This window comes from Leuciscus leuciscus, assembly GCF_965113295.1.
Source record: "Leuciscus leuciscus genome assembly, chromosome: 2".
NCBI lineage: Eukaryota > Metazoa > Chordata > Actinopteri > Cypriniformes > Leuciscidae > Leuciscus > Leuciscus leuciscus.
This window is the reverse complement of record NC_138726.1, coordinates 46406966-46420875: the sequence shown is the minus strand read 5'-3', so window position 1 is coordinate 46420875 and position 13910 is coordinate 46406966. Positions and strand designations below refer to the sequence as shown.

The 13910-nt window shown below is 38.8% G+C and overlaps 1 protein-coding gene across 1 annotated transcript in view; it reads right to left on the bottom strand.

Moving 5' to 3' along the window:
• Positions 1-5782: 5782 nt before the first annotated feature.
• The window catches only part of chsy1 (chondroitin sulfate synthase 1), a 61042-nt gene continuing 52914 nt past the window's right edge, over positions 5783-13910 (bottom strand). The window contains exon 3 of the mRNA XM_082154349.1: positions 5783-8639. Within this exon, the coding sequence (XP_082010475.1) occupies positions 7044-8639 (1596 nt within the window). The 3' untranslated portion in view covers positions 5783-7043. The remainder of the gene's footprint in view (positions 8640-13910) is intronic.

The window sequence follows — 13910 nt, the reverse complement described above, 5'->3', positions numbered from 1 at the left end:
GAAATTGAAAAGTAGTCTACCGTATGAAATTATGACTTTCTGTCATAATTGTGGCATAGAAAGTCATAATAATGACTGCAGAATTTAGATTTTTTTATATTATTACTTTTCTCATAGTTGTCATAATTGCGACTTTTATATAGCCTAATTGTAACTATGCCATAATTATGACATTGTATGCCAAAATCTAAACTTTTTGTCATTTGACATAAAAAGTTAAAATTATGATTTAATATATATAGGTCTAAACCTAATTTTGACTTTTATTTCATATAATTAAGATTAAACAAAGCATGTTTTTTTTTTGTTTTTTTTATGTGGTGGAAATGGGGTTCCATTCCAAAAAAAACCTAATATTTCTGAACGTTGCCAATAGAAAACATCAGAGAGATGCAGTGCCGCGTGCAGTGAACGTAAGGAGAAAGAGATAGCTGCAGGTGCGAGCCAAAGGGTACACAACAGAAACTAACCCCTAACCCTACCCCACATCCTAACAGGCAGCTTTCACGACCAATTGTAAAGACCTTTCGGAATATCCACTGCCTTTTAGCACGCCAATTACTCCAACCTGCAGATACCCACACTTCAATGTGAGGGAGGAACGTGAGTCGAAAGCAAGAGTCACGTGAATGCCTCATTCGTGCTGGATCATTATCCTCTCAATGTTATAATAACCAGTGTCTTATGTTTGCAAACAGCCAAACTGAATGGGAGAAAGTTGTGGAAATAGATAAATAATTACAGAGTTAACAGCGTACTGTTGTTATCAGTAAGCTACTTTAGGTCATGTTTGAATCTAAACAAACTTGAATGATGATCTGTAAATGAGCAGATTTGATCATAATGTTGAACTGAAAGCCTGTGAATGAACACCAACTATTACTAATACTACTATTACTATTAAACTAAAGGTTTTTCAATTTAACTTATAACAGTCTATCTAAGGATTCTCAAATTAAACACTCTTAAAAAAAATTAAGTTCTTTATGGTTCCAAGAACCTTTAAAATCCATGGAATCTTTCTAATCCTCAAAATGTTCTCCGCAGTGAGAAACAATGAAAGGTTCTTTGGGGAACTAAAAATGGTTCTTCTATCACTGCAACAAAAAACTTTTTAAAACTTTTCTTTTTAAGAGTGAAGACATGATAGTTTTGTGTGAGGACCATTTGTCAATTTTCACTGAATCTTTCTAGGATGTTTAACTGTATGGCCACATCATCCTCAAAAACCACCAAAGAAATAAAAGTCTTAGTTTGATACAGATCAGAACCAGTTGTGTCAGTAAAGGACTTTAGAAACTAGTAATTTAGCCATTAAATTGTTCTTCTAAACACATCCTCCTCATAGCAGAAATCTGTCTGGTAAGTCAAGCCAGACAGTCTTGCCAAAGACTGGCAGCAACATGCCAGGAAAAAAATCATGGCTGGTTAATATTTGGTCTTTTTGAAAGCCAGGTGATGACACAGCACTGTTTCACATTAAAACCAACTGCATGCTGTTCAGCCGAGACTTAGCAAGATTCAGCCACGATTATTAATATGGTTTCAGATCCTTTGGCTTGTGAGATCAGATCTAAAGCACATTAAACCAGATCATCCAGTTTCACACTGGTCAGCAAATCTACCCTTCAGGACAATAATATGAACAACATAATATTGCAAATTCATGTTCATGCAAGAAAATGCTTCATTAAAGGCCTGTTGGAGATGGCATCCTAACAAAGGAGGCATTCAGTTTTAGTCCTGGCATGTTTGTTTCCATCATATCAATAAACACATCGACTGCTATGCAAAACACAAACTTATTTACAAAGCAGGAGTTTGTTCCATGAAATCTAAAGCTTATCAGCTCTTTAAACAGCAGCCTAGAAAGACTATCATGAGACTCTTTTACAGGAGGTTTGATGGGCTGTGGTTGAAGATGAATGGTTGTTAATAAGATAAAACCACTGTGGTTATTATCAAAAATGTAACCAAACATTTCATATCAAGGGTGTATAACATACATGCATACCACGGTCTGTCTGAATACTCGATTCTGATTGGCTCATCACGCGCACACAGAAAATCCTGACCTTACCATCTGAATGTTGCAGCAGGTCTCATTAACTTCTATTGTCCAATTTTGGTGAGCCCATGCAAATTGTTATCCTTAGTTCCCTGTTCTTATCTAACAGGAGTGGCATCAGGTGTGGTGATCTGCTGCTGTAGTTCATCTGCTTCAAGGTTTGACGTGTTGTGCTTTCAGAGATGCTCTTCTGCAGACCTTGGTTGTAAAAAGTGGTTATTTGAGTTACTGTTGCCTTTCTATCAGCTCGAAACAGTCTGGCATTCTCCTCTGCCCTCTGGCATTTTCACCCACAGAACTACCGCTCACTGGAAATTTTCTCTTTTTCTGACCATTCTCTGTAAACCCTAGAGATGGTTGTGCATGAAAATCCCAGTAGACCAGCCTGTCTGGCACTGACAACCATGCCACTTTCAAAGTCACTTAAGTCACATTTCTCAGTTTGTTCAGTTTGAACTACAGCAGATCATCTTGACCATGTCTAAATGCCTAAATGTATTGAGTTGCTGCCATGTGATTGGCTGATTAGATATTTGCACAAAAAAAAAAAAAAGTAACAATTTTGCGTCATACATCATGATAAAATCACTGTAATGCATGGCTTCTCAGAGGGCTTATTTCTTTATTAAAACAAGTCATAACAGCCCTGATATTTAATATCAGTAATCAGCACTTTATTAACCTTATAAATGATAAAAGACATTTTATCCTCAATATGGTATTACTGTGTTGGTTTTAGCCAAATGTTGAGAAAGAAAATAAATGTATTTAAATGAGTATGGATTACTTGGTTCGAAAACCCACAGATATTCAAGTGCAGACAAGAACTCCACTCAGTTTCTCAAGCAAAACCACTAAACCTGCTCATTCCACAAACACACACCTTTAAAATAACATTCCTCATGTGTGAAACGGGCCACTGGAGGAGGAATATCAGGATCAGTGGGTCAAACAAAACACAGGCAGCTCACTGGAATATCTGCTGAATCATAGTCGGCGTTAAAAGGTGCACAATCGCACAGGACTGAAAAAGTGCTGTGACTCAAACAAAAAAAAAGGAAAACCACAAAGTACATTAGAATCCACTCTCAGATAGGAACATCTGAGAATGGGCTCTGTTCCAAAACCTAGTGAGCTTTTTGCTAACCTACGGAGGCTCTCCATGAACCCGAACTGAAAACGACATAAAAGACCATTTTGGTCCAGAAAATAAAGACCAAACAGTTCCAAGTTACAGAGTTCAAAGTAAGCATGTCACTAACTTACCAATGAGAGACAAATGAAGAGTTAGAGTATCAACCTCTCAATCACATGGCAGCAACTCAATACATTTAGGTATTTAGACATGGCCAAGATGATCTGCTGTAGTTCAAACTGAACATCAAAACGGAGAAGAAATGTGATTTAAATGACTGGGATTTTCATGCACAACCATCTCTAGGGTTTACAGAGAATGGTCAGAAAAAGAGAAAATTTCCAGTGAGCGGTAGTGGTAGTGCTTGTGGAATGAGAGTCTATCGGCTTTTAGATCCCCAGGAGTGCGGAACTTAGGTGATCTTGTTGACCAGCCTTTAAAATTTGACTAACACATTTCATCCGTAATCAGTTCCAGTTTCTACCAACTTCGTCTATACTGTCAAAAAAAAAAAAAAAAGGCTTTCTCACTCCGAAAACTCTGGAAATGGCTGTTCATTATAACGTCTCGACTAGATTACTGCAATTCCTTATATTTGCAGTAGCCTATATCAAGTTCTCAAATTGCTCGTCTTCATTTAGTCCAAAATGCTTCGGCCATTCTTATTCATAAGTGTCGCAAATATGACCACATCTCTCCGATTCTCAAATCTCTACACTGGCTGCCAGTTCGACAGAGATTAGATTTTAAAATTCTACTCTTTGTTTTTAAATCTCTACATAACTTAGCTCCTGCCTATCTCTCTGAACTTGTTCATCGCTACACTCCGCCCAGAAGCCTAAGATCCTACGACCAGGCTCTGCTGGTAGTCCCTCGCATTAGACTCAAGCGTAGAGGGGATCGTGCATTTGCGGTGGCAGGGCCACGACTCTGGAACGCCCTGCCTCAAGAGATTAGAACCTGTCTGTCAAGTCTCTGTTAAAAACCTACCTGTTTTCTTTTGCATATTGATCTCTATTCTTAGGTTGGTTTTACTATTTTATATTTGAGTCAGATACTGTTTTGCCACTCCTGTTTTTCCACTCTATATTTGAGTCTGATACTGCTTTGCAACTTCTGTTTGACTATTTTATATTTGAGTCTGATACTGTTTTGCTAATCCGGTTTTAAGGTTGCTCTTAGCTTTGCTGCTTTTGTGTTTTATGTGTTGGTATGTAGGTATTATTTTCTTATTATTTATCTGGTTGTTCTGTAAAGCAGTTTGGTCAGCCTAGTGGCTGTTGTAAATGTGCTATATAAATAAAGTTAACTTGAACTTGAAAACCCGTACAGAACAGAATAAGATCTCCTGATAGCATTGATTTTGTGGCATGGAGAAAAAGAAGTTATAGCTTATTTGTTTTAAATTGAGTAACGGTCAACAGCAGAAAGGGTAAATCGATTCAGGCGTTTCATGAAGGTGATGCTTGTTGCCCACTGCAGTTTTGGGGCCTTATTTAATTACCTGGAATGTTTGCCGGCCACCATCCATTCCTCTTTTCTGAACTATACTACCTGGTCACAACTTGGCAAGTTACTTTTAAATATATATATATATATATATATATTCATGTAATTTTACTCTGGTAAATTATTAAAAACTTCAGTCATTTTCTTATAGTTGCTTCTGTTTTGAGCATGAAAATGTCTGCAATGTTCCAAAACACAAAGTAATTCCAAAGGCAGTTATTCTCTATATCAGTAAGCACTGTTTCTGAACTCCCTGAAACACCTCAATTGTTGTCTTGAGTTTTCTTCTGGGAACGTACTTGTCACAGTATTCCTCATTTAAATAATTCCCACCCAAGGCATGTGTTAATATCGTGTTGAATCTCGTGGTATGGTAAGGGGCTTGACATTTCTAAAACATGATCAAAGCGGTTGAGCAATCACAACACAACTGGGTCAGCCAACGCTTTTCAGAAGAAGGAGCTTCATAGAGATTGGAACTAAACCGAGCATTACAGACCGAATGGGACAATGTAAAATTGAAAAGAGCATAATATGGCCACTTTAAGCTATTGAAAACATTGTTTTAATCAACAAATTCAATAGTTCTTTCCTGTCATGATGATGTAAAGCCAGTAAACCTGAATTTTTTTGCAAGGTATTGGAAATGATACCAGTAAGGGACTGTTTATGTGGAGAAAAATACACTTATACAAAATACAACATTTGTCCTTGTCGCTTTGGATAAAAGCATCTGCTAAATGCATTAAATGTTCATAGTCCTTGAGGAGTCATTTCACTGCATAAAGGATGATTCAGATAGAATACAAAAATACAAGCACGTTGAAACCTTCCTGATTTTCTTGCCACATAGACATCCATTGTGCATCTGTTTGTTTTGGGGTTATCGACAGCACACCACAGATGCTGCTGGTAGATCTCAACTGGTTTTGAATCTGCAACATTCCTTTAAAAGTTGTTTCACTGCATTTGGAAGCTCTAATAAGCAGCTTTAAAAGGCAAACAAATTGGGCTAAAACCTAAAGGCATGGTTCATTTTGGTTGAGAAATCAAAACATCATGCAACACAATTTTGATAAACATTTTATTAAATATAAAACATTTGTCCCAGTTGTATGGGGGCTAACAGAGAACTGAAGTATGAAAACTCCCCAAAGAAGAGAAAAAAATAGAAACGACTACTGTGGGAGATTGGTCCTCACATCAGAAGGCGAGGCGGCGGTTTAGGCCGATTTCCCTGTGGAGTGCATGGCTCGATCACAAGAGAATGGCCTGTATGCAACTGTATAAAAAAATTAAATAACGAACAGGAGCAAACAAACTCGGATCTAATTAAATGAGAAAATAGTTTTCATCATTTTTGTTAAGTGGCTTGTTGTCGACATACTTTCATAGAGCTGTGCAGAATAGAAATCTGGTCATTGGTACCTGCATCCTATAGTACAATTCATGTGTTTTTCCTGCTCCACCTCCTTGTGTTCGGACAGACACATACACACATACACACAAACACAAGCACGCTCGAAACAATTATCACCTACAGCAAATGTGCAAAAAAAGTCTTTGGTAATCAAAGTAATTCGAGATAGGGAGAGGAAAACGTACAGGAACGAAAACACTATCCATGACAGACGGTTATACAATCTCTAATGTACACAACCTCAGTCCGATATCTTACGAGACTGAACGTTCAATAAATTAGACAGTGGGAATGAATTGGAAAGATCTACATCCAGCAGTTTCATTCACAGAAGTCAATAAAATAAATCAAAATCAATGGAAACAAAACAGTGTTATTATGGATCCCCCCCAGACAAATAAACAGAAAAAAAGAAAAAAAAAAAAAGAAAAAAAAAATGAAATTTTTGATCAATGGCCCTTAATTGTCACAATTAAGATTGTTATTTTATAGATCACCTTTCCCAAGTATCAATCACTTGTTCAAAGCTCTCTGTAAACATTCACAAATAAACATTTACCATTCGCCAGACACCACATGTTCATGACCAAACTCCTCCAACTCCATTGCGACACATTTTCTGGTGAGGTACACAGCAGTCTGTCCGTGAGGTGCCATAAATATAATGCTCAGTATTAAATTCGTAAAATAGATCTCTCGTTGTTGCTCCTCTTACGTCAGTGTTCCTTATTTTAACAATCGGTAACGCTGCTAAAAAAAAAGATTGAGTCTGAAGGTGTCTTCCTGCTCCTGTACAGTTTACAAAACAAGTTATTTCAAAATATATCCACAGAAGTCTTTTCTGTAAAAAATAAATAAGGTAGTTAAAAACACCATAAAGAGGAAGACAGATGGGTGTGCGCTTGCAGGGTCTATTCTGTCCTCATTGATTCGTTATTAGAGTTTGAGATCTTTTGGAAGCCGTGGTTGTTCTTCTCCAACCACAGCTCGGCAAGTTGCTGCGTGGAGCCGTGCGAGGATGCTTTGGAGCCCAGGCACATTTTGTACTGCTTGGGATCTAGGTTGGGGTCGCAAACCACAGGGTGGTGGACGTGCACGATGCCAGTGTCCGTGCTGCGGAACAGCTTGATCCCGGACTGGACGAATTTGTTAAAGAGGTCCACGTCCTCCAGTCCCCAACCTTGGATTGAGACGTCAAAGCCACCTGCTTTGACCAAGTCTCCTTTGTAGACACAGACGATCCCAAAACCGTAGTGTCTCCACAAGCCCGTTTTGGATGTGAACACATAGTGGTTGTCGCTGGGCACCTTGCCCGCGTAGACAACCTTTGGGTCGTACTGGCTAAAGATGATGGGAAAGTACGTCTGTTCCCCAAGTATGGTGTTCCCACGACATCTGGTCAAGAAGTCGGGAGTAAACAGTAAGTCCACGTCACAGTAGAAGAGTAAGGAATCATTGGTAAAGTGGGCCGAGCCGACCTCCAGGGCCAGAGCACGGGAGAAAGGGCCAGAAACCGGCTTGATCTCCATATCGGCTTTTGGATACTTCATGTGATACTCTCTCATGAGCTCGATCTGCTTAATGCGCTCCGTGTTGTTGTCTGTGCTGAAAAGAAGAATCAGCAACTTGACGTTCTGGTTGGGAATGAGGCAGATCTTCTCAAAGTTGGCCATGAAGCGCACAAAGATTTCGTAGCGTCCCGCCAGCGGCACAAGGATGTTGATCTTCTTCTCTTTGGGTTCGTGCTGTTCGACACCTGGGCCGCTCAGCTTGAAAGGGACAAGCATCTTGAGAGAGTTGGACAAGAAGGACAGTGAGTCTGAGTCCTGGTTGATCCTAGCAGCCAGCACTCGGGCATCCATCTCCTCATCTTCCAGGAACTGAATTTTGCTGAAGGTCTGCTGAAGATAAGCGTGCCTCCTCACGGGCACCGTCATGGTCTTCCCCTTGTGCTTCTTGTACAGCAGCAGCAAATCCAGTACGTACTCTGCCCCGTACATGGGGTTAACCCTTCGGTATCCATACTGGATTTCTTTGAAGTCAATGACTCTACCTCGCGTCTTGGCATTGGCGTTAATCATCTCCATTACCTGCATGATGATGTCGTCCAGCGCCATCTTCTGTGAGGAGTCAATACCTCGACGTGGAGGCTGTCCGTCCGAGGACGAGAAAATGTACTTGCCCGTGAGGAACTCCCATTCTAGCACCTCCTCACGTTGGTGGGGATGAAAGCGCATGAACGAAGGAGGCATGCCCAATTGGAGGTCTTCCTTGTGCACCTCAGTGTTGCTGTAGCGGCTCATCTGCACAATCTCGCGGTGAAGCTGGATGGTGCGGTGGCGCAGCTCAGCGATCTTTCGGCTCAATATGTAGCTGTGCAGGCGATACTGGTATGGAGGATTCTTGTTGGGGTGAAGGGTTATGGCCCGGTGGATCTTGCTGTTGTGGAGATCACGGATGTAGCCCTTTTTGTTTGGCTCGTAATTTTCATAGAACAGCTGCTGCATCTGGAAAAGAGAAAATGGGTATTAATCTCATGGGTATTAACATATAAATGTCTCAATGTCATAATAGCTCAACTGTGCAATGATGCAAAAGATATATCATTAAAAACTTGAAAAAATAAAAACAAGAAAGGGCACAATGTGTTTTTAGAAAGTACCTTATTTTCCAATTAAAGGGCAAAACTGAAATGCAAACAAAGCAAGTCTGCCTTAAGACACAGGTGAAGGAAAGTGAGACAGACACAGAGAAGGAAAGTGGCCACCAGACCAATCATGACATCAAAAGCAATACCGTGACATGGGTAAGATTACAGAACAAGTCTTGTCTGAGGATTTTGGAAGATGATACTATCACTAGCACATAGTCACAAGACCCGACTGACCCATTTCTATGCCAGTCCTGTAAAGTGGTTCGTATACATATATACAAGGGCAAAAAAAAAAAAAAAATTATAATAATAATATAAAAAAATATTTGCTGTATAAAATATTAGGGGTGTCCACACTTTTTAAAGGGGGCCAGATTTGATGTTGTAGACACAACTGGGGACAAACCTTCTCCTTCATTTAGAGCTCCAGACTAACATTTAAGACCAGTGATACTAGCACCTGATTTGGTAGCACCACACAAACAGTAACATCCGTTAAAATGTAACAACCTAATTTTTAAAGGGTAAAATGTAATTTAGTCTTAGAGATTTAGAGTTACAACTATACTCTTATTAAAATTAACCACATATATAAAAATATATAGCAATATTGACACTTCAGAGTGATTAAATGCACGAATGAGAATATAAAGAGCGGGAGGTGCTTGATATTAAAGAGTTACAAGCGCAATATATCCCGAAAAGGAACTGCTCGTGTGCGGTGCTCGTTGACTGGCACACTGCCAAAGTAAGCTGCCTCTGTCAGAAGCGATCATGAATTTGAGATGTGCTCTATGTTAAAAAGTGTTATTAAGCATAATAAGCAGTCTCTCAGGCTGAACGCAGACTCTCAAGCTGTCTCAGCATGCAATCGCAAATTCAGTTCTCTTTCATGTCTTATTTCACTTGAATGGTCGAATACACACACACACACACACACACACACACACACACACACACACACACACACACACACACACACACACACACACACACACACACACACACACACACACACACACACACACACACACACACACACACACACACACACACACACACACACACACACACACACACACACACACACACACACACACACAATTATGTCTAAATGTTGCAATCAAAAAGTTAACAGCTGGGTGTAAATCAGATGTGTATCAGTATAATGGATCTGTGCGTTTGGTCTTAAAGTGACAGCAGCCACTGTTGTACAAATGTTTTATTAATGTGAATCAAACAATAAACCAACAAAGAAAAAATAACTTACTGCTCTTGACTGAAATAATTTTTTTTTAGCTTTAATAAGAATACATTTATATTTAATTCATACAGTGAAGACTGCACAGATTTGACAAACAACTGTACTAATTCTTACTACATGGTAAATAAACCTATTGTACCTGAAAAACTTAAATTTAAATGATATTTTTGTTGTTATATTGTTTTTGTCCTATTGTTTGTAATTTGCTTTATTTTTATTATTTTTAATAACAGAAATGATATCAAATAACACATAACCATATTGTGATATATCGTTATTGTGAAAAATTTGGTCATATTGCCCACCCCTACTGTTAGTAATGATAGAGCAGTTGATGATTGTCCATTTTGAGATAAATAACCATTCTGTAAGTGCTACTTTCATTCCATCAATAGCTGCCATTATATTGCGTACATTGTGTCATGAAGCTGGTATAAAATGATACCACAAAGACAACAACAACTCAAAACTAGTTACGTTCTCTTCTACAATATCCTACAAGTCCGTCTAATCATTTGTGGACCAAGTTATAACCTGTAATCATTGAAGGCAAAACCAGGTACTCCTAATGCCTGCTCTGCTGGCACTGGTTGAAAGGGTAATAAGGGTGTGAGAGGAACATGGTGCCAATAAGCAGGTTAGAGTGACCTGAGAAATCTGAAGAGCCTGAGAACGTTACTCCGCAGTAGTCAAGATTGTTGGAAAACTTCATTATTATCCACCTTGTAATTATCCCAACTTTGGGTCACTTATTTATTCTTAAGGCACTTCATGACTCATTAAAACAACTCCATGATGGCTATTGATGTGATGAAGCCATTCATTAATGTTTGGAGAAAATAACATTGTGTGGCGTCTAGAAATAGAAGCAGAATTCGAGGTGCGGTCAAACAGAGAAGTAAAACTTGAAGAGGAACTAAAGTTCAGTTTAAACTCAAAATTGGTACTTGCATGCCAAGACAAGGCAAATCAGTGTTGTTAACAAAATTATAAGAGTATATCTTTGCCCCAAAGCAACCACTTACATTTAATCTTTTAGCAGATGCTCTCACCCAAAACCACTCACAGTGCATCTTTATTATAGATGGTTCCCAAACATTTTGACCAATGAATTTCCATAACCTTTCCACATGGATTATTGGAAAATTAAAGTGAATACTGGACATTGCACTTACATGAATGTATATTCACAACAGAAATTTCAATGACTTTTGAAATGAAATTTTTGGAAATCACTTTTCCAGGCCTAGAAAAACCACACATTTAAAACTCGTATTTAAAACTTGAATTACCAGGTTTTTCATGAGTGTGGGCTATAAAAAGAGTATGATAGGTACTATATTTCTACATTTTCTAAAGAAAATGTCAGTGGTTGCCATGCCACGGTGTTCTGAGGGGTTTTTACATGTTGTCATGTGGTTGCTAGGGTGTTCTGAATGGTTGCTAGGTTGTACAATACTTTATAACTGCTAAAAACACACCACCAATTAGGTCATGAGATGGATTTACTTTTTTTTTTTTTCACAATACTCTAGAAAGTGTTTCCCATCTGCAGCTCAATGTACTTCAGTTGACACAAATGAAAACATTTAGACTACGCTGACATTCAGATAGCAGACATGTCCCTGCAATTGAGGATGCCAGAGAAATGAACTCAAGCTGCAATCGCAGCATGCCATGGAGCAAATGTGCCATTGCAGTGATAGGACTGTCATACGACGTCCTCGAGCCTAAACAAATACATTACAATCACTTCATTCCCACAGATAAATCCACACAGGCATATGACAGCATCAGCCTGTTTTTTGTCAGGGCACGATGGGTTTCCATTACTGCCTATAACAGTCAGCTAAAGCGAGAGAGTTTGTAGAAAAAAATGTAAAAAAAAAAAATTTAAACGTACAAAAGGAACAGCTCATCCAAACAACTGAAATTGACATTTACGCGCTCTCATGTGAATTATTCCTTTTAACCAAAGGAAACGCTTTGCATATGAGAACAATAATAATCATTTGCTATACAAAGAGTCAATAAATAAATACTGTAAATAAATGAATTTAATATATAATCAAACATGCAAGTACAGCTCCCATCTCTTTGAATGGGTTACATTAAATTCTCCCCAGCCATTTACCAAGCTTACGATTAAATTTCATATTTGAAATCACTAATGAATTAAGTTTCTAAACACTCAAAACATTACAAAAACAGAGTTCTTCAGGGACATTTTCAGCCAATGTGCATGTGCAGTCCTAAGTGCGCTTCTCAGAACACTGTTTGTTTCTATAGCAATCGGAGCTTTTAACGGCAGCTGACTTTACCAATCAACGATTGGCTCTTTTATTTAGAAGGCGGGGCTTATTCCGCCATATTGTATGTTGCACTTTCTCCCATTCATAAGTAATAGTGCACCGTCCATATATCTAAAGTCTGTTTACATTTAACAGACAGCAAGAGAGCGGGAAAAAAAGAATTAGTAATGCACAAAAACAGAGCGTGTCCTAATCTGACACTCAGCGCTGCCGGTGGCATGAAGACAACAGGATCAGTGTAAAACAGCTCAGAGATGCTACATCTAAACACAGACAAATGTTGAACTTATCCTGCAAAAGGTCAGTACACTCAGTTTCCCCTTTAAACACACCGGGAGTTTTGTTTGGCATAGGAGCCAAAATTGACCCTAGGTTATGGAAGTAAATGTTTTGTTAAGTGTTGTTAAAGGGTTTTCATGCAGACTTTAACATTTTCCATTTATTTCTTTAACAGCATTGATTGATTTTGACATACAGCTAATTCCCATGGTCCTGTACTCTCCACAGGCTCCACGGCAGATCTGTTATGACAGACCACCGCTCCCGAGTGTTGGGTGACTCAAGGATTTGTTCCGGAATGGTAATTAGTGTGGGAATGTACGGCAAGTGAAATCTGACATGGAGAAGCACATCCTGCCACTGGAGCATGTGATGCAAGATTACAGCTCAAATTCAATCCGTCTGAACTGACAACAGCTCTGATAACAGAGGAATACGACACGTTATGCTTGCTGGTTTTAAATTGCAGCTCGTAAGATAATGTGACTTATTTCTCCTCTTTTGCAAAGGCTAACTTCATTTAAGGAGCTTCATCATTTAAAATCAAATATGCACAATCACTGTTTGTGATTTTGACATTCAAGAATGCACACTGTATTACAGTTAGATTACAGTGTATTACAACACTGTATTTTTGCCTTGTTTACCAGTAACAGGGTTATTATAGGTAACTAAAACTGATACTTGAATAAAATAAATGTTAACTGAAATAAGTCTTATTTTTCTTCTTTAAGGCAAAATTTGATTTCAAACAGCCCCTCTGGAATCATTACTTTTTTGCATGTTAATATAATTTCCAGAGAGTCTGTCTCATATTGTAAGTAGAGCGAACGGCCAGGCAGTGATGCGTGGCAATGTCGGTCCTGTGATGCAATTAATCAGCCTGTGAGTGCGTCTGACCGGAGAGGGTCTTAAACATGGCAGAGCCAGTGGGACTACACTAGGATTTATCTGCTGATGAATAAGCAACTTCACAGCTCAGCCCGCCTGAAACACAAGCAGAATCAAAGTCATATGTGTGACGCAACAACGAAGAGCTCGTCCCCTACCGATCCCAGGCAAAAAAATGAAATCGTCCAATTGAGCTGGAACATTTGCCAGAGTTGTTAACTCAAAGCACTGTGAAGTAAAACAATGGTAATTCTTTCCACTATTTAATGGGAAGCGATTACTCCTGATGTTAAACACGTGTCAAAGCTGATATGATGGCTGAGCACTTTACAGTGCTGGTGAGCATCAAAAACAGATGGACTGTTTCTCTGAAATATCT